General features: G+C 38.3%; 1 protein-coding gene across 35 annotated transcripts in view; it reads right to left on the minus strand.

The window, feature by feature from the left end:
* BNC2 (basonuclin 2) overlaps window positions 1-27036 on the minus strand; it is a 428074-nt gene that overhangs the window by 240762 nt on the left and 160276 nt on the right. For 23 of the 35 annotated variants that reach the window (XM_047699777.1, XM_047699776.1, XM_047699771.1 and 20 more), the window contains one exon: window positions 12311-12394. The exons of 11 other annotated variants lie outside the window; for them this stretch is intronic. In XM_047699777.1, coding sequence (XP_047555733.1) covers window positions 12311-12394 — 84 coding nt within the window. Of the gene's footprint in view, window positions 1-12310; window positions 12395-13353; window positions 13375-27036 lie in introns of those variants that run through there. One more of the 35 variants, XM_047699785.1, reaches the window with a different exon arrangement.

Raw genomic sequence — 27036 nt, forward strand, 5'->3', positions numbered from 1 at the left:
GAAATCACAATGAAGATTTCATTATTCACAATCATAACTGTCCTGTGTATAACCCTAAAAGGACACTGTTCTAATAAATCCATTCTCTAGATGAGATTAGGTAGTAACAACAATTATCAGTCATCAAGCTGCATTCATAAAGTAAATCAAGAGGGAATTACCTTTGGAATTTGTTTTTCTCAAGTCCTTAGTGAAATTATTAGGTACTACTACTAAATTCTGTTAAAGAATAAAAGAATGCCATGAAGTAGTTAAGCAACCTGAGAGCAAAATCAATAAAATGCACACCTTTGATTCAATTTCCCAAAACCAACGGTTTCATTTGGGGACATAAAGAAACCAACTTGATGGAGTAAGGGGGACGGGTATGAGGAAAGCAGGCAGAGTAAGGAGGACAAAAAACGCCAGCAAAAGTCCTGAATCAAGTCAAGTACTCACTACTGACACTAACAATTTTCTTTTGCACTAGGATTCTGTTTATTTTTTAAGCGTTTCTGTTTTCTGCTCCCTAGCTAACAGGAGTGCTTTCTCTTTCACATGGAAGATAATGAATGTTCCTTGCATGTGTTACACATGGACTTACATGACTAGGAGTTATAAGCAAAATTCCTCTGCATATCAAAGATTTTAAAAAAAACTTTGTTTATTCAAGAAATTCCTAATAGCTTCATTTATAAATAAAACTTTTTTATTTGAGACCCACTGGCACAGCAGCATATAGCTTGAAGCAGGTAACTCTTATAATGAACTCTGCTCAGTTTTGAGAAAAACAGTATCTGAAGCAGTTTTTTCTTCTGGGGTCAGTAGATGAGCAGTTCAAAAAGAATAAAGTATCTCAGGGAACAGCAGACAACCGGAGCGGGGGGTGGGAGGGGGGGTAGGAACATTCTTGCTAATTAAAATTTCCAGTTCTGATGGCCCTCTATATACACAAATCCCAGTCAAGAAAGGCCTGCAGGATCAGGCCTGTACCAAGAAAAAGTATACCATCATCACATTAATTGTATTATTACTTCATAATGCTAACCAGCCAGGTTTATATAGAAGAGATTAAATAACAAGATAATCTTATAAACAATGCTCATTTCATCAGTGTACCAAATAAGTTTGATTTATATCAGTAACTGTTCTTCTAATTAATTTATGCATCCACATGCTTTAATTTACACAGACAGACACCTACACTGGGGTAAGGATAGCTATTTTTTTAATATTTTGAACTTTAAGATGGGTTTATGTTTAGACTTCCCAACACCCACACTTCAAAAATGAAGTGACTGTTAATATACTCTGCATTAAGACTGAAACATGCAGAAAAAAAACATTTTATCATACTCAATGCCTATCTCCCCCTACAAACATTTATATGTTTAATTTTAGTTAGTCTAGCTTTACTCAAACCCAAAGCCAGATCTGTCTATTCCAAAGTTGTGAACTTAGCTTTTTTTTTTTTTTTTAACCAATATTTCCCGCAAAGCCTTTTGGATACATAACTTCATCTTGTTATAGCATCAATCTTAAGCTCCTATTTTTTTTTTCCTGCCATTATCTAGTGATTCAAAGGGGTAAAAAGGCTGCCTAGTTTTTAAAAAAAATCGTTTCTACTAATATCAGGGTCTTGGATAAATTTTTATAAGTACACTCCAGGATGCTGGTTTACAATAGCAAGTACCACCAGTCAACAGAGAGAAATGAGAAAATTCCAGAAAGAGAGGAAAATTCAACCAGAAAGATAAAAACAATATGCCTGAATCCAGGCCCGCTTACAATAAGCTATCAGTGACATCATGGTAATGCCAGCACTCTTTGAAAGCCCCTAAAAATAACAATGTAAAAGGATTATCTTGGTGTCAGGATTATTCTAGTTTAGTTATTTTACATCATCCATGGATACTTTCAGTGTGGGGATGAGGATGTCTATTTACTTATTTAATTGGGCAAGCAAAAAGGTTTTTACTTGTCATTGATATAAAACTTTTATTTATGTATTTGATCAATGTTTATTTGTAGGAAGTTAATATAATAACAGATGTCAGCTACATTATCTGTTTTTGATTATAAACTCCTAGAGGGCAGAAACACTGTCTATTCAGCTCACTTTTTATAGGATGCAAACACAGGACCATACTCAAAAAGGCACTTAAAGATGGTTTTTATAAAAACAAGGAATTCCAGTGGACTTGGTTTGCCTCTGTGCTCCACAAAACTCCACTGGCAAGTACTGAACATTAAGAAGTAACACTTATATTCTTGGGTAATTCCATTCTTCAGATGTCTGTAAAGGCCATTTCTCTTCTGGAAACAAGGATTATTGAGAGAACTATTACCACCTTTTAACGTTCAAGATCTACCTTTTGTCAAACACCTAAATTCTATAATGACCTCACATTAGAAAATAAAAGAAAAAAGCCAGACCCAAACATCCCATTTCTTAGCATCCAGGTAGCACAGTTCCTGCATCAGGCAGAAGGATCTGCTGTTTTGATGAGGGAATCTGCTAACACTATTATTATGGTACCTGAAAATGTAGTCTCCCGGTATTCTTAATACTCAGATTATCTAGAACTAGGGATACAAGGAGTCAAATAATTTTCTGTGATAGGAAAAGAACTTAAACCCTGTTCTATAACGCTTACAAACTCTAAAAGAATAAAAGATCAGTAAACAATATCTTCAAGAATCTGACACCTCAGAAATGGAGAATGTTTTTGCTAACTATGTAATGTGGGGTAAGATTTTTAAAATTTCTACACCTTTTCTGCATTTTCCAAATTTCTGGATTTTCTAAATCTGTAAAATGAAAACATTAGATTATATAAATACAAAGAATTCTCAGGTTTAAATTGTGAAATCATATGAAAAAAATACTGAGTCCTAAAGAATCACACACACAGATTGAGATTCCATTATCTACCTTAATGGAAGATCTTCCCCCTTTTCTTTTTTTTGCAGGTGGAAGAAGGTAGACTATGTGTTTTCAATGTAAACCCTCATTTATGCAATGTTACTCACTATGACTAACTCAAAATATTCAAACAGAGTATCACTAGCCATTCCTATAAACATAAAAAAATACGGTTTTATATGTAATGATATACATTGCATGTATATACAAAATCCATATACATGCACACATTCTCACACAAACATACAATTCTCTCTATTCAAGTCAAGAATTAAAATACTTCCTATTTTTCCACCTTTATCTTTTCTTCCTCCTTCTGGAAGCATCTAAGAAGCCGTTATGACTTGGGAACTTACATAAAGTAAAAATAAGCACCTTACTCAACATTTCTTATATTCCTACTGACAGTTCCCAACTTGAATTTACGTTATGCTGGTTATCTGAAATCTAGATAACATTCCCTCATATAGTGGTTTTGAGAGAGAATACAGAATGTAGGTAAATTCTCAGGCCATTCAGCCAAGATTTATTTAACCTGTAATGTACCTGATATACAGAACTCAAGATACAGAATACATGAATTTAATGATACTTAATACTTAAGCAGAGAGTAATAGTAACAACAGAAGTAGAAAAATTTTAAAAAGGTCCTGAAAATATGTAGTAGGGGCATCCAGGCCACACTCTCTACCAAAACTTAAAAAGGGAGGAAGGAACTTAAGTTCATGAAACTACTTTTTATCTATCAAGTATTTACTAAGACTTTTACAAAAGAAAACTTCAAGCAACTACTGAGTATACAATCATTTTCTTACTTGAAATAAATGCACTACAGAATGCAGTGATTTCTTCTGAAGGAAGAAAGAAAAGCATAGACATTTTGTTCAAAACTCCCTATGTTCACCTTGGATTCCTATTCTTAAGGAAAAAAATTGTAAAACTTTAAAGTGAATATAATTTAAAACGGTTACACTATGTGAAATTTTCAGGAAAAAAATTCTTCTTAATTTTTATCTGCTTAGCCAACAGAAACTAGTAAAATACCTTTCTATCATAACAATAATACACTGACTACTTGCTCTGTGCTAGACTCAGTACCTTATGCACACACACAACCCTTCAACCCTTCCAACAATGCCATGCCAAGAAAATAGATCCAAAGAACTCAGATCTTCCTGCTCTTTTTCATCAATTAAAATGAAATCCAAAGATCAAAACACACAGAAGCAATCTCCTAACTACTGGATGTTCTATTAGATGTCAGGAAATTCAAGTACTTTGATTTGAATGTCGTCCTCATGTCAAGGTAAGAAGGAAAATGGTAAGTGGGAACCACAAATTTCTGGCTTTCATCAATAACAATTCCACTCAAAAGTCCAGGGAAAAGGATGATTTAGTGATGATTCTACATTCCTTTAAAAAGAAAAAAAAACCTAATTAAGTTCCATTCACATTCCTGAAAAAAAATCCACCAATGATCAAATTTATGTAACAATGCAACCTAAAATTTGTAAGCTCACAATTTAAGTAACTGTGGATACTAATCTTTTAACTACTAACACAAAAACTAGGACTATAAAGGAAAACAGAACTGCAGTTCACTTTGATGGAAGACAGAATAAGTTGTGAAGAGAAACAAATACAAAAGAATAAAAATTTAAAGAATAATGGAAGGGAAAGAAAATAGAGAAGAAAAAAAGGAGGTACACAACAAGGGAAAGAGAAAAGCAGGAAGGTGCAGAGGGGAATGATGGCACAGAGGGAGGTAAGACACTTGTAGTAAAATGACTCTCGTCCAAGGCTTGCTGGAGCTGGACCATCACCTCGATAGACAGAGGGATTACCTCTCTGGTGGTTTTTAAAAAATGCTTTGTGTATCTACATGGTCTCATTTTATTTTTTCAAAATCCTGTTTATTTTTAAATAGAAGTTCAAGTTTGAAAACTTTGCTTAGGTGTAAAGGAATGACTTTTATTTTAGAAATGTACTTTGGAACATACACACCATTGCTCAGTTTAGTGCTTAAAACCTCAGAGATGCCCCGACATTCCAAACCTGACAGTCTTTCCTTTGTAAAGAAATTAGGGCTGCCTCTTTCCACAGTACTTGAAAATTAGATCTGAAGTCAGTGTTCACAACTGTGCAAAGCCTTGGAAGTATGTCCATTTGCTTGAGGGACAATCTATCACCAAAGATAGTTGTCCTATTCTCCAGAAAACAATGCAGATGTGCCCAAAGGAGCAAAAGCTCCCAAAGGAACATCTGGAGTTAGTTATCAGAGAAGAACTGTCCTCCTGCCCAGAGCATGTATACAGAGCACTTGCACTGAATACTGTATCCAAAGCCTGATCCATAGAATGGTGAGCTGTGCATCAATCCAGTTTGCCTTAGCAGACTACGAACCCAACCTACCCCCTTTGCCTTCACCCGGTGGATTGCTTCTTTCTTCACATCCACCTACCCATCCTGTATTCCAACAGACCCTGGTCCTCACTCTATCCCTCAATTGCATAAGAATGCTTTTATATAAAAATTCATTAAGTAATGTACCACTTTCAATATATTGATCCTACAAACTGTAACTCTGTGAAGTGGTTCAACACGATGTCATCACCACACAGCAACTTGTTTCATTTACAGTATCTGTTTCACTTCGACTCATGAGCTAATATAATTCAATTTTTTTTAACTGCACACAGGCTGCTAGACACATGTGCCTGGCAAATGGAATCTGAACTTAGCTTAACAGCCTCATTTATTCCTGATGGTTTAAATTATTTCATCACAATTAATGACACCCCCTCAGCTTCCTGTGCAGCGCTGCCAGATGTTCAGAGACCACAAAGCCACTCTCTTCTTTGACGGCTGGTGACAAGTCGTCCTCTGAAGGACGTTCCCTAGGTACATGGGCCGGATGACACTTCCATTGCTTAGCACCTCTCTGCCTCCCAGAGTAACCATGTTGAGGAAAAAGCAGGAAGGCATGAGAAACCAGCAAACACATTAGCAAAGGCAAATTACGTGAAGTGATCTACAGGCAAAGGAACTTGGCTCCTGCCACAGGAGTTCCTAACCTTGTTTTTTTATGAAAGAGCTCTTCACCTCCACCTTCCTGCACCGCGCCCCCCCACTCCCAGCATCCACTGAGTGTCTAACCTGGCGTCAGTCCTCAGGGAATGCCAAACGACAAAAAAAATATCAACTTTTCCACAGGGATTCTCTTTGGCTTGGGTAATTTTGTTTTGAAGGATATTGTTTAAACTTACCACCTTCACGGTGATCATCATGTTGTTTTTGAGAGCAAGCACTCTAAATGATATATCATTATATCTTTTTTTTTTTAAGATTTTATTTATTTGAGAGAGAGAAAAGGAGTGGGGGGAGGGGCAGAGGGAAAAGCAGACTCCCCGCTGAGCATGGAGCCAACACAGGGCTCAGTCCTGGGATTGTGACCTGAGTCAGACACATGACTGAGTCACCCAGGGGCCCCTTATCATTGTATCTCCAACTATAATTTTCTGCTATTCAACAGATACTTCCAATTGAAATACACAACATTTTGGGAACTTGTGGCAAACAGTTTTACCCCTTTTTCTTTTTTTAAACTTTATGGAGGCATAATATAATGGATATACAGAAAGTTGCACACATTTCATGTAAATTTCTTGATTTTGATTTACCTATTTTTCTAGGCTCAGTAAGATTTATTCATTTCAGGAGCTGTTGGCCTTTTTTTTGTGCTTGTTAGGTTTTGTTTGTTGTCTTATTTTCTTTTAAAAAACATACTGAAAAATAGACTTCACACTTCCATTATTTTGATTCTAATAATGGAAAAAGCCATTTACTTCTTTTTTAGAAAACCAAAATTTTTATTCAGTATGAAATTCAGAAATGTTAATTATCTTATATTCATCATTTTAAGTTCACAAAAAGATATAAATTCATACAATCACAGGTAGCTAAGAGTAGCTAACAGGGTAGCAAAAACAGTAAACATACTAGCACTGATACAGTAAGAATCCAATACTACAGCTCTAATTTGGAAAACATTTCCATCAACTAGAGAACATGTGGCAGACATTTTATGGATTATTTTTTAAATGTTAAAAAAAAAAGAAAAAAACCACGCTGATCTTATTCAGGGAATAAGGGGTCCTTTTCTTTGCCAAGAAGTATAATAGGAAAACTGAAAGGCCACCTGTGTCAGCCCACCCTATAGTATGAACATAAGCTATAAGAGCATTTTGGAAAATATCTTCAAACTGAGATGAGAAAAAAAAAAAAAAATCAATATCAATACAGATTCCAAGCAGATGCAAAAGGCTTCTGTGCATGTTAGTGATTATGTGTGTGGCCTACACAGGCTAATTTCAGATGCCTCCAAAACTCAGTGTACTTTCTCTTTTATAAACTATTTGGGATTAAAACTAGGAGCTCATCCATATCAACTTTGACAATGGACACAAATACAGGGTAAGCTAATCAAGCCAAACAAGTTGAATTTTCCCCCTCATAGCAGGCTCTTTTAATCTCAAATGCCTACTGAAATTTACAGACATGCTACACTTATGTTTTGACAGTTATTAAAATTGCTTTCCTAGGAAGTTCTATGAAGCCAAGAGTCTAGTCTGTATCAGAACTGAGGCGATCAGAGAGAGTCGAGATGATGGCATACTTGCAGCAAGCAGACAACAATAGGAAACTCTTAGCACTCCCAGAGTTGCATCAAATTTTCCATGGACCGAAACTAAAATGAAATAGTTCAATTACTAAGAGGTAGATAAGTAAAATAAACAACTAATTTCATACAGTGAAGTTGGGAGAGAGTCATATGGACCTCATTCTGTTGTCTCTAAACACTGTATCGGAGGGGAAAAAGGAGCTGAATAAACTTTAAACTCTCATGTAGGGATGTATTGCTTGTGTGTCCCTGGCAGATGTGGAAAGGAGATGAAATGGGCAAGGGAGAATCAAATATCCCATCGCTGCAGGTTTGCTGAGGGAAAGAGCACTGCAAAGATCTCACATCTGGCAATCATTTGTCAATAGCTGGAAAGAGAACGGCAGGAAACTTTCTGGCTCTTGGAGAAGATGAAAAGACAAAAACCATGTGTCTCACACACACACACACACACACACACACACACACACACACACACATTCTGCAATGGTAAAATGACTACTACACTTATTCTCCACCCCCCTTCACCCCCACCCCCCCCAAATTTAATGATCTTCAGATATACTCTACTCCGTGGTCAAAAACATGCAGTCACTTGACTTGTTAAAGCTGCAGTGTATGTACATTTTTCAAATAAACCCCAGGGCTGATGTTAGAAAATCAAAATCAGTCAAGCATAGACCGCCTGGTACTTTGGGCAGGAATCCTTGCGGTTTAGTCAATAAACAGAATCTGAATGAAAGACACCACAGTAACTAGACAGTAACGTTTTGAACAGTTCTTAACCTGAAGGGGGGTTGGGGAAGGCGGGTGTACTAGTGACCGTGGACATAAGGCTACCAGTCCACTTAGATGGCTCACTCTACCTGCAACATGACTGTGTTTAGTTCAAGGTCATCTGCTGTTTCTCTCTCTCACTCACTCACTCTCTCTCTCTCTCTCTCTCTCTCTCACACACACACACACACACACACACACACACTGAACTTATATTTGAGGAATGTTGAATGTTGTGAATGAATTTGGAGAGAATGCAGTTTGTTGTTGTTTTTAAATAATTCTACCCGTTTAATAGGGTGGGAAGGGGAAATCTCAAATTCTTTTTGGTTCATACTGGTGATAATAATATAGAAAATTTGCTGGCTTCATTATGAGTTCATAAAAATGACCAGCTTTGCCCTAGCAGGTTTATTATGCAATAAAAAGTTTTCAAGACAACCCACACAAAATTAATTAACTTCTCCAAAATCATAGGAATTTAAATCTGGTCATGGTGATCGATAGACTTCAATAAGCAGCTTTCAGTTCACCCTTATGCTGCATTTAACTAGCAGCAGCCGCCAAGCTCATCCCTGTGATTCCATAAGTGAATGCTGCAGGTTGTTTAATAACCTGGCAAATTCACAGTAGCTTGTCAAATTATTACAGGAACAGTGTCATCACTAAACAAGCCTGATCACGGTTAATTACAATGCAGACTAGAGAGCAGCCACAATTGTTCATTAATTACAGGAAGCACCTCATTTAAATTTTATGGAAATTTACACTTGCACCCCGGTATGTCTGGGAAAAAAAAAAAGTGATCCTTCACGCATTCACAGAAGAAAGGAGTCTGTGGTTTATGAAACATCACAGTAAATTGTGTCTAATCTGATACTGAAATATTGGTTCATTATTTACTCTAATTTTCTAAGCACTTTAGTGGTGAAAAATATCAAGTCAACCCCACATCTTGAATTCCCAACCAAGAAAAGAACTGTGTTAGGCTAGCTGTAACAACTTAATACAGGATAAGGCACAGTTAGACTTAAAAAGTATCTTTTCTCTAATTGAAAATATAATATTTAATAGGAATTAGGGGAAGTCTAAACTAGAATAACCATTTCCTAGAAAATAATTATTTAAGAGCACAATTTTTTGCTAATATACATCAGTTAACTTCCCAAGCTATAAGAAAGTACAGTTTCATACCCACTTCAAAAACCAAAGAGGAGGGGCACCTGGGTGGCTCAGTGGGTTAAGCCTCTGACTTCGGCTCAGGTCATGATCTCAGGGTCCTGGGATCGAGCCCCGCATCAGGCTCTCTGCTCAGCAGGGAGTCTGCTTCCCCTTCTCTCTCTGCCAGCCTCTCTGCCTACTTATGATCTCTCTCTCTCTCTGTCAAATAAATAAAATCTTTAAAAAAAATAAAGAAAATCAAAATTAGACAGTGAATCAAAGTCTTGATTTCCAGCTACTTTTCTAAATCAAACATATTAACACAATAAGCCTGAAGACACACTTGCAAAAGTTAAGTAAGACACAGACTTCAGGATAACAGTCATTCAAAACCAAAGATGTTCATGAAAGAGTGTCAAGGATCTTGGAATTATTAAGCAATAAAGTTGCTAAGCCATCTGAAATTTTAGGGATAGAAAAAAAGAGTGAAAAGGAAAGAGGTAAGAATAGAAAGGGACTCCACCAGTCAAGAGAAATTATGTCAGCTAAAATAGAAAAGTTAAATCAGATATGGGCACTGTGTGTCTAAATGAAAATCCTTCATAGGAAAGGATATAAACAAACTATCGCTCCTAAATCAAGGTGTACAAGAGGTTATTCTCAGAATCAAGAGGCCAAAACAGCAAATCCTCTAGTGGTTATAATGCCTGGTCCTGAGGGACAGCCTGAGATCCAAGCAGGGAAAATAGATGTCTCTGGCAAGTCCTATGGTGAATTCCCTGAAATGCAGAATTAAGACTAAAAACTAAGAAATGCCTCATTTCGTGGGGGGGGGGGGGACTAGAATACATGCCCCATAGCAAGAATGAAAGGACTCTAGAAGCAAAAAACTACTCCTGAAGTTGTTAGCTGGTGAAGAACATATTAAGTGTCAGGTTTTTTTTATGTCTGACATAATGTGGATATATATGTACCAGATATCATTAAAATGTATGGAAGTCATATTTAGAAAGGAAGAGGAAAACAAGAAGGAAATGTTCAAATGAGTCCCAGTTAATGCACCAATTCACCACACTTGACTCTTTGAACACATTCAACCTTTCCACTAGGTCTGCCAAAATGGTGTTGCAAGAGGAGGAGTCCAATAAAATGAGAGTCATTTCTTTGCCCAGGGGCTTGGTCTTCTTCACAAGGACCGTGATGAATTGTCAACTCTACAAATGTTTTAACTACCTACAACCAGGGTTTCACGTAAACTAGTAAATATACATCTTCTCTCTTGGTATGTTAAAATAATATGCTCCATTGGTCCCTTTCAGCTTTATTTCACAGTCACATCTGCAAAACCCATTGCTCTTCGCTTCATAACTCAAGGTTCACAAACATGTTATCCAACAACCACCCATGACAGACCATTCCAGGTGATGTGTTTGAAGCACATCACTTGTCCTACCCAAAGAGGTCAAGGATCAGACCAGTCTCCATGAAAAGTCTTCCATCACTCTGCATTTATGTGTCACGCACAAGCTGTTCGCTTTTGAAAACTGGGAAATACATGATCATGTCTCATATGTGTCACACCTGCTTTTCTGTTGTACTGTAGCCATGCACCACCCAGACAGGACCAGCTTGTGGTATAGCGGAGCTCAGGTGGTCTTCCCTAGGCCAAGAGCAGGTGTGCAGGAGACAGTACACTCTTCAGTACCATAAAAACTGAAACCTCCTCCTACCACCACTTCCACCTTCACTCCAACTGTGAAGAAGTCAATTTTTAAAACTATTTTCCTTTCTCATGCAAGGTTTCTAAATCAGCAAAAGTGCTTTAAAACCAAGCTCACCATGCTTATCCAATAAGTCTGAAAATTTAGAAAATGATGCCAAATGCAGGTCCTGAAAAAATATAGTATGTGTTTGTTCATGCTAGGGGATGCCATCCATGTTACAACTTCAGCCAGTATTTTTGCATTAGTAGCACACACATTCCTTAAATACTATATGGCACACAGAGTAAAGGTAGGTCTTTGAGCTACGTGTCATACTTATATTCTTTATCTATGAAATACCGAACTACTTCTAACGTCCCAAGACCACGTAACATGAGCTAAATTCCAAATAAATACTTTCACTTGACTAAAGAACTTAAAATTGTATCCCAGGACATATCTCTCCATACATGAAAAGGGAAGATAGTTACCATTAAATCATACTTTTCTAGTACGGTGCCCAATGGCTTCTGTTCTCCTGAGCTGAGAGACCATCACGCGGGAAGCATGACTTGCTCACCATGTGTCTCTAGTGCCTAGCACAGAACCAAGCACATGATAACGATGCTTTTAAAAGATAAGAGCTAGTCTTTACTGAGGGCCTCTTATGTCCAGGCCCTATGCTACCAGCTAGGTAGATGTTAGAACATTCACTCCTCATAATCACCTTCGGTGGCAAGTCCCCATTTTACAGATGGGAAAGCTAAAGCCCAGTGTGGCTGAGTGACTCTGCCAAGTGTCTCACAGTAACTTTTGTAAAGCGAGGCAGCCAGCCTTCAGAAAACATGCTCTTACCTACCGCAGTATATACCATTTCTTGGATGAATAAACGAGCTATCTCCAGTTACAGACAATTTAGCCTAAAAAGGACTTTTTGTGGCACACATGCCACCCTGGTTCTTCCTTTAAACCTATCTCTACAACTGTCCATCTCCTGATGACACTGATGTATCCATGTCAGACATTTAGGAACCACTGTTTCTGCCACACCACCCCCAACTAGTAAAGCAGTAAGACTCCAACCTGGACTTCCAGCCTCTGGTCTGGCTCCTCCAGGTTTGGGCAGAAGTCTGCACCCAGCACTCTGCCAGCACATGCCACTGGAACCTGGGGGAATATGGCCAAGTTAGATGCTGGGTGTGGAGGCTGCTAAGAACTGCACACAAACACATCTGTCCTAGACAGAAGCAGGGACATTCCAACTGCAGGTATGAAACAGGCCAGCATGGCTTCATTGGTTTTTGACACTTACTACGTCAAATATGTTACAAATAGCATGTAAACAAGTCTATTAACTACCAGAAGGCAAATTCTAAGAAGAAAAGATCCACAAAATTTTTATTCCCCCTTGTATCCATAGCATGTAGCACAAAGCAGGTATTTACTAAATATCTCAGGATGGAAGGAGGAGAGAAGGTTAAAGTACAGACGAAAAGGAACATAGAATCTCTGCTTGACATTGGTGACATTTTCTCCCTTTTCTAATTTTCTTATGAGAGGATGAAGAACATTGTCTTCTAATTTTTTTCTAATGTCTAAAGTTCCTTTCCACTGTAAAATACCTGTTCAAATTTATTTTTCCTATTCATGATATAAGTTAGCACAGACTTTATCAATACTTATTATTTACGATCTCTAAATTTTAACAGGCTTATTTTATGTCTGTTCCAATAATAAAAATGCTAACAAAACAGCTATAACTTAGAATGTTTCTCTATATCTAAAATTCTATACTGAAAGCCACTAAGATTCCCTTTCAAATCTATGTTAACTTAGTCTATCTCATCCCAAAATACTACCTCCTGTTACCTGCGTACTTCATTTTAGATTTTTTTGAGATAAAGACAAAAGGACTTAGATTCCATCTAAACCTGTTTTCTGCCTTTTAAAAAAGTTCTCTGAATCACTACTCAATATTTGCAAACACACGCTATCTTCTATCTTCGTTAATCATACAACTATCTTTTTTCATAATCTCATTCCATCAATCAGCTTCGTCCCACCTGTCTTCTTTCCCTATCAAGGCCCACCTTTGCTGTTTTGTTCTGGGCTTTAACCCCACTTACCATCATCTGTGCCAGGCAATTTTCTTTGTTCAGAGATCAGTTTTCAGCCAAGTATGCTGCCTTAGAAGTCATTTTCCTCTTTCTTTCAACCCACAAATCAGTTCACCTCTCTAAATTTAAACAATTTTCAATAAAGTCCACTTTGCAAGTTTACCAGTGAATATTACCAATATTTTTAAAAAGCACTCAATTTTTTGGACATTTAGGGGACCAACTCTCCTATTCTTTTTAAGTCTCACATTCTTTCTTCTTACCCACACCTATAAGGTAACATGGACAGATTATCATCTGTCTTGAACTTAACTGCTCTTCATCCACAAATCTCACAGTGGGGCCCAAGAGGGGAAGTGAGAGAGGTCATGTTTACTGAGTACTTGTGATGTGCCAGTCACCATGTGGGCACCTTACACATGGACTGACCCAGTTTTTTCCCTTGCAACCATCTTACAGGATATGAGAATCTCCCTTTGACAAATGGGAAAAACAAACAAACAAACAAAACAAAACAAAACAAAAAAAAAAAAAACTGAGGCTTCCAGTAGGTAAATAACTAGCTCAGGGTTCCGTGCTAGAAAGTTGCAATGCCCAAACTTCAGAAATGAGAAGACTGAGAAGATATTTCAAAGAAGTTGATGAAAAACATGCAAAAGTTGTACTTAGCAGCTTCCACTCTAAAGGCATGTGTTGCTATTTCATATGAAAGAAATTACAAAAAAGACAGAGGAGGGGGGCACCTGGGTGGCTCAGTGGGTTAAAGCCTCTGCTTTCGGCTCAGGTCATGATCCCAGGGTCCTGTGATCGAGCCCCGAATAGGGCTCTCTGCTCAGCAGGAAGCCTGCCTCCTCCTCTCTCTCTCTGCCTGCCTCTCTGCCTACTTGTGATCTGTCTGTCAAATAAATAAAAAAAAAAATTTAAAAAAAAAAAAAAGACAGAGGAGGTGGAGAAAGTGTGTTATCAAGAACTACCACTTGCTCTGTGGCCCAGGGCAACATAGGCATTATGAAATTATCCTCAAACTTGAGGCATGTGAGAGAAATGGGGCACAAAGATGAGCAGGGACGCAGTGCATGTGTGTTGTGGCACACACAGACCCATGCTGATGCCTGACGCCACCCCTCAGCTGACATATGGAGGGGCACTAATGAGTTCTGCAACAGTAATTCTCCCTACGGTGCAATAGAAGAACTGGGGAAAAAATTAATCTTTGAATATTCCATATCAAAACAACCCCCCCCACAGCTTCTTATAAAACCTCAATAAATGTAGCTACTTAACTGATTAAAGCACATTCTGTGAGCCAATATATATACATTGCAAATCAAGTGTAAGTAATACTCTATTTTATGTACACAAAACAAATTCCCGCTTACCTTAACATTATTAGATCGGGTCACCAATACTAGGTTTCTAGTTCCTTTACACCACTCCCCACTCCACAAAATGCATGTTATAAACACTCTTGAGAGGAAAGGGGAAAGTTAAACAACGACAATTACATTCGATTACAACCTCAGACACTTAGAAATACACAGTTTCTGAGAGAAAACAAAAAGGTCTGTGAATAAGTTGAAAGGAAACAGTGCCAGGCTACTAAAATGTTACAGCTATCCAAATCATAAAAAGAACTACACTAGAGATGTGAGTTAGCACTCTCAAACTTAGAATCCTAGGGTTTCTTAGCAGAAAAAAATCCATCAGGATCCAGGTAAATGGGTCTCGGCATTTTAAAGATGCGGAAATGGAGTCTAAAAACAAAACCACCCAATTGTACCACTGGGTTCACTGTCTAACGATGTCCTCTCCCATTCTGTCCACCACACTTCGTGGCAGTATTAGATAAAGAAAAAAAATTAAGGGCAAAGCAAGCTCTGTTTCCTAATTCATCAAAATGTACCAAGGAAAAAACAAAGGATATAAAAGTTGATAACCTCATTAGTTATAATTCTGCACACCTAGACCATTAGGCCTTTTGATTTAGAAGGCTCAGTAGTGAGACAGCTAGCTAGAAACAATCAAAAACATGACTGACAGATACAGCAGACATAAATCGTCCAGCCCCTTATTATCACTCCAGTGTAATTTCAGATAATAAAATATGGTATGTACCTCACCACCATTTTCTCTAGAATATAAAATTTAAATTGATTTGGGGAACTCCAATTTCATCTGCTTTCCTTCATGCCAGTTTTTAGTGCCTTTTTTGACGCCATACTTTAAAATAAAGTTCTCTACAATGATTTTCACAAAATGTTTCAGTGATTTTTTTTTAAATCTCTGAATAGCTATAAGACTAGGGGACTTTTATTTTTTGTTCTTTTTGCATCTTACTATATTTTGCTTTGAAATAAAAACATTTAAGTTAAAAACAATAAAAAATACTAAACCGACTGGCTAATATTTCTGAAAGTATGCCACAGGTTTAATTATGGGATAGTAATTGTCTAGTACTCATCTAAATTTCATTCTGCTATTGCTGTAACAGGAAGCAGGAGGCCTTGAAAGGAACCCTCTAGAATCCCCAGGGTACGCAGAAGCTGAGTGCATATCTACTCTCCAGGACATACCTCAAAGGAATCATGGTGTGTGAGAGAGCTATTTACAACTTACTTTGTGTATAATCAGCAGAAACAAAAGATATGACAACAAGCATAAAGGCCTCCCTCTCGCTCCCCCCTTCTCCCGTCTCAGGGGAATTCAGCAAGGGAAGGCCAGTGGGCATTCACTTCAGTGTCAAAAGGGCTTCCAGAAAACACATTTTCTGTGGGGCAGGGAGGAAATATGGCAGGCTTCCTACACACACACACACACACACACACACACACACAAGTTCTTTGTTTACTAAGATCACACATTAAAAACTGTTAAGGGGGGGGCGCCTGGGTGGCTCAGTGGGTTAAAGCCTCTGCCTTCGGCTCAGGTCATGATCCCAGGGTCCTGGGATCGAGCCCCACATTGGGCTCTCTGCTCAGTGGCAAGCCTGCTTCCCTTCTTCTCTCTCTGCCTGCCTCTCTGCTTACTTGTGATCTCTGTCTGTCTAATAAATAAAAAATCTTAAAAAAAAAAAAAAAAACAAAACTGTTAAGGGCCAGACTTCTGAAAAGAAGTCTGAAAAAGCCCCACAACAGGAGCTACTACTCAGAATAACTGAAACTGAATGAGGTACAAGGTGTGTGTAAGGAAGGGGACAATGGAAGAAACAAAGAGTCACAGAAATGACAACTTGAGAATAGAAACATGTTACCAAGAAAAGGGATTACAGAGTCTGGGAAGCTTCTTGCAGAGTCAGGGCCCATTTGAAACTTTATTTTATTTTTAAACATTCAACCTTCAGGTAGCCATTTGCCTCATAGGCACTATAAAAGTCAGAGCCTAAATAAACAAACTAACTTCCATGTCAGGTCAAGACTCTCCAGTTCAGCTGGTCATAAGCCTGGATCGGTTCTGAAGGGCATGTGTTTTGGTGACTTCAGTCTAGCAGTTGCAGGGATGAGGGAAACTATCTGAACCCATGAAAAACTCCTAAAAGAGTGAAGAGACAAAATTTGTTTTAAGAAGCAGAGAATGGGAGAGGGAGAACCCAAAAACAGTCCCATCAGAGGACAGAGGGATGCGGCTAGGTAGAAGCTCTGTCACCCTCCAAGCCAGAGCAAGCACTGATTAGAACTTCAGTCTCATTTCAGTGGTTAGACAATGCCAAGCAGCAAGAGGAAAAATTACTCAGATAACACAAAGAATTCAGGAAGACCATTAAGTGAAATAGATTTGGCAAGAAACTAGTCATGAGCTCTTGTGAAAAGAGCAGAGAAAGAAATAAATTAATTACCCAACACTATAAAGATAAAGATGTACACTGAACACTGCTACAAAATAAATGAATACAAAACCTGAAAAACAGGAAGATGAACTAAGTTGCTGGATGTACAGATAATGTCTATCTTAATTTTTCAGGCTGCCATTTCACTAAAGACAACATTCCGGGCCTAATCATACTCAGCCATGGAACCCCAGGCTAAGACTCAGAAGGGACAAGTATACAGAAGCTACAGCTCTAGAATCAAAATACTGCTTAACCATCAAAAAGGAATTGGTGAGTCTAAACTGTATTGATCCCGTCTCCAATACAGAATGGCCAGAAATATGCTTTATTCTTACAGAGGCCTTAGTTGAGGCAGGGTGTAACAACAGGAACAGGGTAATGATGAGGGATCTATTATAGGAGAATGGAGTAGGACAGAGGACAGTCCCTTCTAGAGTCAGCCCAGAATAATGAGCTACAGGATCAAGATGAAAGAGGAGGGAGCAGAAAAGGGTTAAGGAGGGATTCTGCTACTCAACAGGTTGACAGACACACAGGATTACTACAGGATGGGCACATGTCCTCACAGAAGCCAGGTAGTATTTAATTAGGGGTTCATTCTCTTTCTGCCTCTGGAGCTGGTTCTCCTGGGTGAGCTGGGGGCCCTAGGCTCTGCCTAGGAGCAACCTCTGCAGGTACAATTACAGAAGATTTTCACAACCACAAACAACAATAGCTTGTTTTTATACTGTGAAATGTGGAATAGAAGGTAAAAAAACAAAAAACAAAAAACAAAACCTCTCTTTCCCAGTGACCCCCTGCGGAGCCTGATGGCCCATGAATAATGCTGAAATTACACAGAATCTTTCTTCCAGAGCGCTCAAAGGGCTTTACACATATAGTGTTTATTAATTCCGGTATCGGACAAGTAAGAAGAGAGGAGAAAATTTCTATCATACTCTTTTTAAACCGGAAAACTGAGGACCATCAATACAGCCCTCCCCCACATTTGATAAACTGAACAGAACTGAAATTAAGACAAAGTTCCCTCAACTACCATGCTAGTGTTCTAGGAGAAAAGCCTTCTACCATGAGTTTGTTTGTCCAATTTTTATTTTACGTGGGTTTGAATGTGAATGAAGTTATTTGTAACTTGCCATCTTTATACTTGAGAAAGAAAAGGACAGAATCTGATTATTTTCAACTCGTTTACAATCATTTTTGTAATTGCGTATTTTTTAAATTGAACACCTCAAATTGCTGCTGACAGGCACATACATTGCCAAGTCTGACAAGTACATTAAATGAAATTTCTTTTTTTTTTTTAAGATTTTATTTATTCATTTATTTATTTATTTATTCAGGGAGAAGCAGAGGAACAAGGAGACTCCCATTGAGTGGGGAGCAGGGCTCCATCCAGAGTCCATCCATGACCCTGAGTTCATGACCTGAGCTGAAGTCCGTCACCTAACCAAATGAGCTACCGAGGTACCCCTAAAATTTCAAATATGCTTATATACACTCACATTAATTTTCTTTCAGTCCTCAAAGCTCAACTCCAACTATCCTAAAGACAAGTAATACGAAAAACTCCACTGGCTTTGGCGTTAGACCTCTGTTTTAACTTCAAAGGCAGGACCTTGTAAAGATGATCAGTAAAGTACCAATATAAAGTCTCGTTTCCTACATCTATAAAATGGAAATAATTATGTTTTTACTATGTAAGTTTGGCTAGGCTGAAGGAGATGACACAGATAAAGCACCTAACTGAGCATGCAGTAGGGACACAGTATAGGTAAATGATACTTCCCCAGATATCACCCGACCCCACTCCCAGCACACAATCCCATAGAGCCTGAGAAGTTTGAGACAGAGAAGGAACGGATTTGGGAGGAGGAAAAGTAAACCTCAAGTAACAAAGGAATAATGTAAGCAATTAGCAAAACTAAAAAATAATATCTATTCAATTAGTCTCAATTAGGGGCCAGGTCAATCAACTTTCAGAAGACTTCCTAGAATGCTGTGTTGAGGAAGACTAGAAAGACCTGTGTAAGTTCTGAGAGACTGACCATTACCATCTTCACTGGGGGAAGGAATGGAAAATGGCACATTTCATACTCTGCCACTCCTGCCCCAATGAAGCCCTTCACAATTAAAACATAAAGCACTTTTTTGAGTTTTCTTTCATGCTAGTGGTTTAACCTATGAATTAGAAATAAGGACCTTCCAGGGAACAAAGCTGAATAAAATCTGAAGAACCTCTACCCTTTGGGGGCAAAAAAGAAACAAACAAACCAATAAAAAACACCCACAAAACTGAACAAAACAATAAACTGATAGATAAAACCAACAGTCTGGGTCAGTGGTTCAAAGTGTACTCCTCAGCCAACGTACATTATTAGCACCACCTGGGAACTTGTCTGTAATGCCCATGGAACTGAAGGCCCGAGACCCACTGTGACAAAACCCAGGGGTAGAGCCCAGCCATTTGCTTACGGAAGCCTGCCAGGTATGCTGAGAGCATTAAGGTATGAGAATCACTAGCATAAATAAATGAGAAAATCAAAAAAGAACTGAAAAGGCAAAAGCTCTCTAGATGGTAAGTTAGTTGTAGAAAATATATATGTCTCTTAAAAAAAGCGGCGGCGGGTGGGGGTAGGGGTGGGTGGTGAAGGAAGAGGAAAGCAGCACACACAGCATAAATACCAGGATGTCCCAAAAATCTTACTCTGAGGAAGAGATGGAAAGTCAGAAAAGGAGACTCTTAAGAGGAAAAGCCAAAATAAGCAAGCCACTTGAGCAGTGGTCTGTCCAACTCCACAGATGCTGCAAACATCAGGAGAAAATGATTTGGGGATAGATAGTAACTTCAGCGTTTAAACTAAAAGCATTTTAAAATGATCCGGGTACCCTCGAACTCAGTAACTGGGTTTGTTCAACTCAGTTTTCTTCCCTGTTTCTCCGCAGGGATCAAGAATGAGGATCTCTGGGATGCCTGGGTGGCTCAGTTGGTTAAGCAGCTGCCTTCAGCTCAGGTCATGATCCCAGCGTCCTGGGATCAAGTCCCACATCGGGCTCCTTGCTCTTCAGGGAGCCTGCTTCTCCCTCTGCCTCTGCCTGCCATTCTGTCTGCCTGTGCTCGCTCGCTCTCTCTCTCTCTCTCTCTCTCTCTGACAAATAAATAAATAAAATCTTAAAAAAAAAAAAAAAAAAAGAATGAGGATCTCTAATGAGGAGAAAGAGGCTATTTCAAATAATGATCACCAAGCCACTGAATTCTTTCTTTTTTTTTTTGAGGGGGTGGCATTTTTTTTTTTAAGATTTTATTTATTTATTTGACAGAGAGAGATCACAAGTAGGCAGAGAGTCAGGCAGAGAGAGGGGGGTAAGCAAGCTCCCTGCTGAGCAGAGAGCCTGATGTGGGACTCAATCCCAGGACCCTGAGATCATGACCTGAGCTGAAAGCAGAGGCTTAACCCACTGAGCCACCTAGGTGCCCCAGGCATTTTTTTTTTAAAGAAAAAAGTTCACTTTTGAAGAAAATAGGTGCATTTTACTTGCTCTTACTTCATCAGAGGCACAAAATGGACAAATCCAAAGGGTTTCTTTTCTTCCTAACTTTAACAATACTAAAGTGAAAAATGTATGTGAGAAAGAAGAAAAGGGAGTATGGGGATGACGAAAGATAGAAGGATGTGTTACCTGCCAGAGAGTGAGAAAATAAATATTACTCCCCAAAAACTCAGTGTCTCAAGTTACCCAGTAAATCACCTACCTTAAACCTATATGTTTAAAAAAAGGGGCGCCTGGGTGGCTCAGTGGGTTAAGCCTCTGCCTTTGGCTCAGGTCATGATCTCGGGGTCCTGGAATCGAGCCCCGCATCGGGCTCTCTGCTCAGCAGGGAGCCTGCTTCCCTCTCTCTCTCTGCCTGCCTGTCTACTTGTGATCTGTCTGTCAAATAAATAAATAAAATCTTTAAAAAAAAAAAAAAAGTTTTAGCAGCCATACATGGTTTAAGAGACAAATCCAAAGAGCACTTAAACTAGATTTAATGCACAGTAGTTGTCTAGAGATACAGATTCCTCTGGACTAGCCCCTTACCCCATTTGACAGGACTTAGACTTACTATGAAGAGTGAGGCTGAAGGAAGCCACAAACTATAGCAAGAGACCAGAGGAATTCCAACTGCTGTAAACAGGAGAACCCAGGGAGACTTTCCGGTGTTGCCAGAGTTTATAATGTAGCATGCTGAAGATCAATGAATCAACATGGTTTTCTTTGCATGCAAATTTTGAACACAGGTAATAAGAAAGGAAATGGAAGGCAGATTGAGGCTTGCTGTTCATTCACTGAAAACTTTCCCAATTCAGATGTAAGTCATACTGTGTATTACACAATACCCCTCCACGCCTGGTAAAGATCCCAGGCTAAAAAGAGAAACCGTACAACAACATACAAAGTTCATTGCTACAGAATGCCCACCCTCCCGCTAACCACAGCCCCTGCCCTATCCCAAGTACACTAATCCTAACTGGGGTGAGGTCTCAGGGAGATGAAACACTGCAGTGTTCTGTACTAGACAGGTGAAAAGTGAACCTAAATGCCTCCTACCAAGGGCAGTTCTTTGTTACTATGGGTCTCAGGAAGCGGTGAGAAGGGAAAGTAAAAGGAGTTTCTTATATTTTCCTCGGGGAATCTTACAAAGTATTTTTTCAAACATACTTTATTCCTAAAATCTAGTGGCTTTAGAGGCTAAAAGCAGCAGCTTAGTGGACAACAAAATGCTTTATAAATGATAAAACACAAGATTTTTTGTTTGTTTTTGGTCTTAGAAGCCTCACATGAAGATAGAGCTACTTATATCATCAACTCACCTAACGATAAGTAATGCTGTAAAATACCATTTTCTCTCTACAGGTTTCCTTTGGTGATGCTCTTCCCAGGTTTCACAGACCACCCTTCGAAGAAGTGTTCCAAAATCCCTCCCTATTCCTTACCTCTCCTGTGAATTTTAGTCCTGCAACTTTCAAGCTCCCAGTAGAGCTAAACAAGCAAAGCAAACAGGTTCACTGCAATCCCATCTTTACTACAGGGCTCTCCCCCACTTTGCTGTCTTTTGCAATGTTATCACCATAATCTCATTAACAAAGTCTCAGAACAGGATTAAAAGCCTCCTCTTTACTTCCCAAACCCAGTAAATGGGTTTACTGAAAGCATATCCATTCTTCTCTTCCAAGCTCTTCAGCTACCACCCCAGCACCAAAGATTTTCTCCTTCCAGACCATTTCTAACAAGTGCACCCTCAGACCTTTGCCATAACCCTTAAGTGATAACACCACCTTTATCATTTCACACTCACCAACCAGTGCCATATATCACCACTCCAATTGTCAAACATATTCTCCTAGATGATGCTTAGAGCTCCCCACAAATTACCAATTAAAGTTCCTTCCAAGCCCTCTGCAACTTAGTTCTCTACCCTGCCTTTCCAGCTTTATCTCTTCCTCCTCGTTCATGACAAATGCTTAATAGACAGTCTAATTAGACTATTGGCTCCTTCTTGCATACTGATTTGGACTTTCCTAATTTGACATAGTTTGCATGCGGCTCTTTTTAGACTACCTTCTCCTGCGTTACACTTTTGAAAATCTTTCTATTTCCCAGTGCCACTTCATAAAGTTTTCTGATAGCCCCAGGCAGAAGAGATCTCCTCCCCAAGGTTCCACCATCCTCAGGGATCTCAGCACTACACAACTTTGGAGAGTAAATACATGTTTTTCTTTCCTTAAGGGCAGGAACTTAACTTCTCTTTGTATTCCCCTAGAGCCTGCACCACACCGCTTTACACACACACAGCAATCCACAAATACATGCAACATCAATAATAAATAAATCTCTCAAAGTTCATAGTGGCACCAGTAACCCAATGCTACATTAACTGTACCTTCATTCCACTAGATCCTCAACAAACATCCATAAGGCAGTTAAGGGCCAATAATTCCTATTTTATAGAAATTCAAGATGCAAGGAGGTTACTATTTATGCACAGAACATTCTTCTGAGTATAATTTAGCCTGTAAAAGTTCAGTAACTAATTCCATGTCACCCTGTTGATTTGTGGTACGTTTCTATGGAAATCATACTTCTCTTGCTGGACTCTCCTTCCAACTTACTTCAGGATACCTCTAAAACTGGACTCCATCACAACAATCTTCTAGAGATGAGAAAATGTACAACACTTTCCCTACAACAGAAGCGTGAAAGAACTTTCTCTGCCCCGCAAGTTGTCCGCATATGCTGAAATCTAAAGTACAGAATGATAAATTCTGCCTCTTCGTTTAAAATTTACTAGGCTTTGAAGAAGCAGGTATGAAAACCTCCCGTAATAAGCTCTTTAAAACATATATTGATTGGCATATACCTAGAAAGAAAGTAATCAGCCCATTACACTGCCCTGAGAGAAGAACACATTTCCAAGATACTATGAAAGTGGCTTACAGCCAGCTGGAGATAAATTTCCATCCCCCATCAGTGTCTTCTTTGTTTCAAGCCTAGAGTAGGCAACTACAGCCTGTGGGCAACTGCTATCTTGTGATCTACTTTTGTAAATAAAGCTTTATTGAAATACAGCTACGCCTATTCCTTTATATTGTCTATGACTGTGTCTACAAAAACAGAATCGGATAGTTGTTACAAAACCACTTGACGGCCTAAAATACTTACAGACCTTCATAGAAAAGGTTTACCAACTCATTTTAGACTGTACAAAATTATACCTCTTTCCCCAGCAACATCATTTTTAAAAATTTATCTTTAGGAAATAAGAATAAAGTGAAAACAAGAGTGTTCATACTGAAGCAACACGCCTCTTAAAAGAAAGACGGCAACAGCCCCAATGTCCACAAACCAAGGACCTATTACATAAATTCTGGTACAGTGATTTACTAGAAACCTGTTAAAAATTATGATGGATATCTAGATTTATAGACATAAAAAGTTATCTAAGACAGGGATGAGTAAAATTTAAAACGCAAGTCATATATCCATAATCCTTTTATGCAGCTAATACCTATCCCTATGTTTGCATGCACACCCAAATGAAGAAATGAAGAAATGACTAAAAAGATGTTAATGAAATGTTTCCTTGGTGGCAGCTTTTCAGATAGCTTTGTAGTTTACTTAATCAAATCCATACAAATGACTATGTATCCTTTACACAAAGGATGTAAAAAAAAAAAAGTTTAAGTATAAAGATTAAAAAAATCAAGGGGTGCCTGGGTGGCTCAGTGGGTTAAAGCCTCTGCCTTCCGCTCAGGTCATGATCCCAGGGTCCTGGGATCGAGCCCCATGTCGGGCTCTCTGCTTGGCGGGGAGCCTGCTTCCTCCTCTCTCTCTGCCTGCTTCTCTGCCTACTTGTGATCTCTGTCAAATAAATTAAAAATAAATTCTTAAAAAAAAAAAAAAGATTAAAATCAAGGTGCAAAGTTTACATTCCACATTTTATATTTTATAAAGTACTAGGGTTTGGGTTTTGGATTTTGTTTTTGTTTGTTTGTTTTTAATCTTTCAGTTTGGGCAGGCTTCTGGTTTTGGTGTTGCTGTTTTAATTTTTCCTTTTTCTTTGTTTTAAAGACAAAAATACTCTTAGGCTTACTAATAACCTGCACATCTAGGCATTGGCATTCCCACTATATATGACAACCTCAGTTTTGGATGGAAAAAGTCCCCTGCAAAAGGATGCATGGGTTAAGAAGAAGAAGAGAGGTTAACAGAATAGCCCCCTGAATGGAAATGTATTAATTCAATCAGTGTCTTGCTTCTGGGTTACCATAAAAAGGTTCATAAAGTACCCAAAAGCCACGTAAGATTTTAGAATTATGCTGCTCAGTGACTGATTCTCAGTGAAGAGTAAGAAAGGAGAGATTTTTCTCCATCTTCATTTTCCTCAACAAAAGCAAGCTTCTGCAATATTGGCACATGTATGTTTTAAACCAGTAATGAAAAAAGGCCAAGGATGTACATGATACAAGTATTAAGAACCAGGTAGCACCACTGACAAAGAGATGCTAAGTTAACAACGCATAGTCTTGAAAACTAACCACAAGAACAACAGAGTTCAAAATTGCTAGTAACAACCAACGCAGCTCACGTTCTCTCTCTGTGCCAGATGTCCCAGGCATGAGTACTAAGCCCCACTTTGTAAGTGAAATAACTGAGGTTCAGAGAGGTTATAGAACTTTTCCAAAGTCACACAAAGGAGACAGAAATTGAAAAGCAGAAAAATCTGCCTCAAAAGTCTGGACTTTTCCACCATGCCAGCCAATGAAACAGAAATTACATATCTAATGATGTACTAGATAAAATCCCAGTATAAATTTAACAAGTTAGAACATTTAAAATTCCTGGTTTATAAAGGTATTACAGAATGACCACATCAATTAATTTGCTTTACATAATTTAATTTAAATCGTGTTTTCTACATTATTTTTTCAGAGTTAAATATATCCATATTCTCCACCCTCATATTTACACATATATGATATGCATAGTATTTTTACAGATATGCTATATCATTATATAAAGCACAAAAAGTTTTTAGTATTTTCATCCCTAAGTAGAATCTGGATGTATTTGTAGACATGGACTCCAGTTAGGCAGAAAACTGTGACTTTTTTTTTTTAATGACTTTTCCCACAGCAAAATTATTTCAATGCTATGGATTAAACAAAATCTGTGCCCTGAAAATTAATATGTGAAAGCTGTACAATAACATAACCTTTTTTTTTATATTGGCATTAACCTACACTATTTTTCTCTTATGTAAGAGGCATATATTCTCTTTTAAAATTATGCAGAGATTAGATTTTCCTGTGAGTTCCCCTAATTGCACCTCCACACTCAGGATAAATAAAACCCTTAACTCCGAAATAGGGAAGCTGAGGAGGGTGGGAGTATTACGCTTTGGTTTTCTGATCAGGCAGTCCATGGATTCCTGGTAGAGGCCTAAAAGACAGGACTCTGTAGCTGTACCCCTTTCCATCTAGAGCACCTTTGATTTTTGTCAGCTCTATATATTGACTTTCTTATAAAATTTAATTTGAGGGGCGCCTGGGTGGCTCAGTGGGTTAAAGCCTCTGCCTTTGGCTCAGGTCATGATCCCAGGGTCCTGGGTATCTGCTCAGCAGGGAGCCTGCTTCCTCCTCCTCTCTCTCTCTGCCTGCCTCTCTGCCTACTTGTGATCTCTGCCTGTCAAATAAATAAATAAAATCTTTTAAAAAAAAAATTTAATTTGAAAGAAAAATCCTAGCAGATTCTACAATGATTGTTTTTTTTTCTTTTTTAGTCAATGGCTTGAGTTACAGATGGATAATGAATGAGGCAGAAGAAAAAGCAAAGACTTTGGAGTTAATTTTATTGGATACAGATTTTAGACTGTTATTTCCTCAACTATAAAATAAAAATATGTGTACCTGTCCTGAACGCTTTTTAACAACTGAATAAGATAACATGGGTACCAAGTCTAGTACACTGTGTGAGCTAAGAGATAGCGGTAAAGTTATTAGTTTTTAATCCTCATTCTTTTACTCTTAGTAACAGGTGAAAATAAACGCTAAGCCAAATATTTATTTTAGATCTGAAGATGCAGTATGTTCAAAGTAGGATTGACTAAAAGAAACTAGATGTTAAGCAAAATAACAATGTTAATCAAAGGTCATCTATAACAGTTATTAAAGTACTACACAGGAGAACACAATTACTTTTGATAAAACATAATCCAGGATTAAAAAGCACTAAACGAAGCACATTTTGCTCAACAAATAGTTCTCAAGCCCTTAACTACACTGAAAGCACTGTGCATGACTAGAAATGAAGATGAAATATTGCAC

Source organism: Lutra lutra, chromosome 13 (assembly GCF_902655055.1).
Source record: "Lutra lutra chromosome 13, mLutLut1.2, whole genome shotgun sequence".
NCBI classification, from domain to species: domain Eukaryota; kingdom Metazoa; phylum Chordata; class Mammalia; order Carnivora; family Mustelidae; genus Lutra; species Lutra lutra.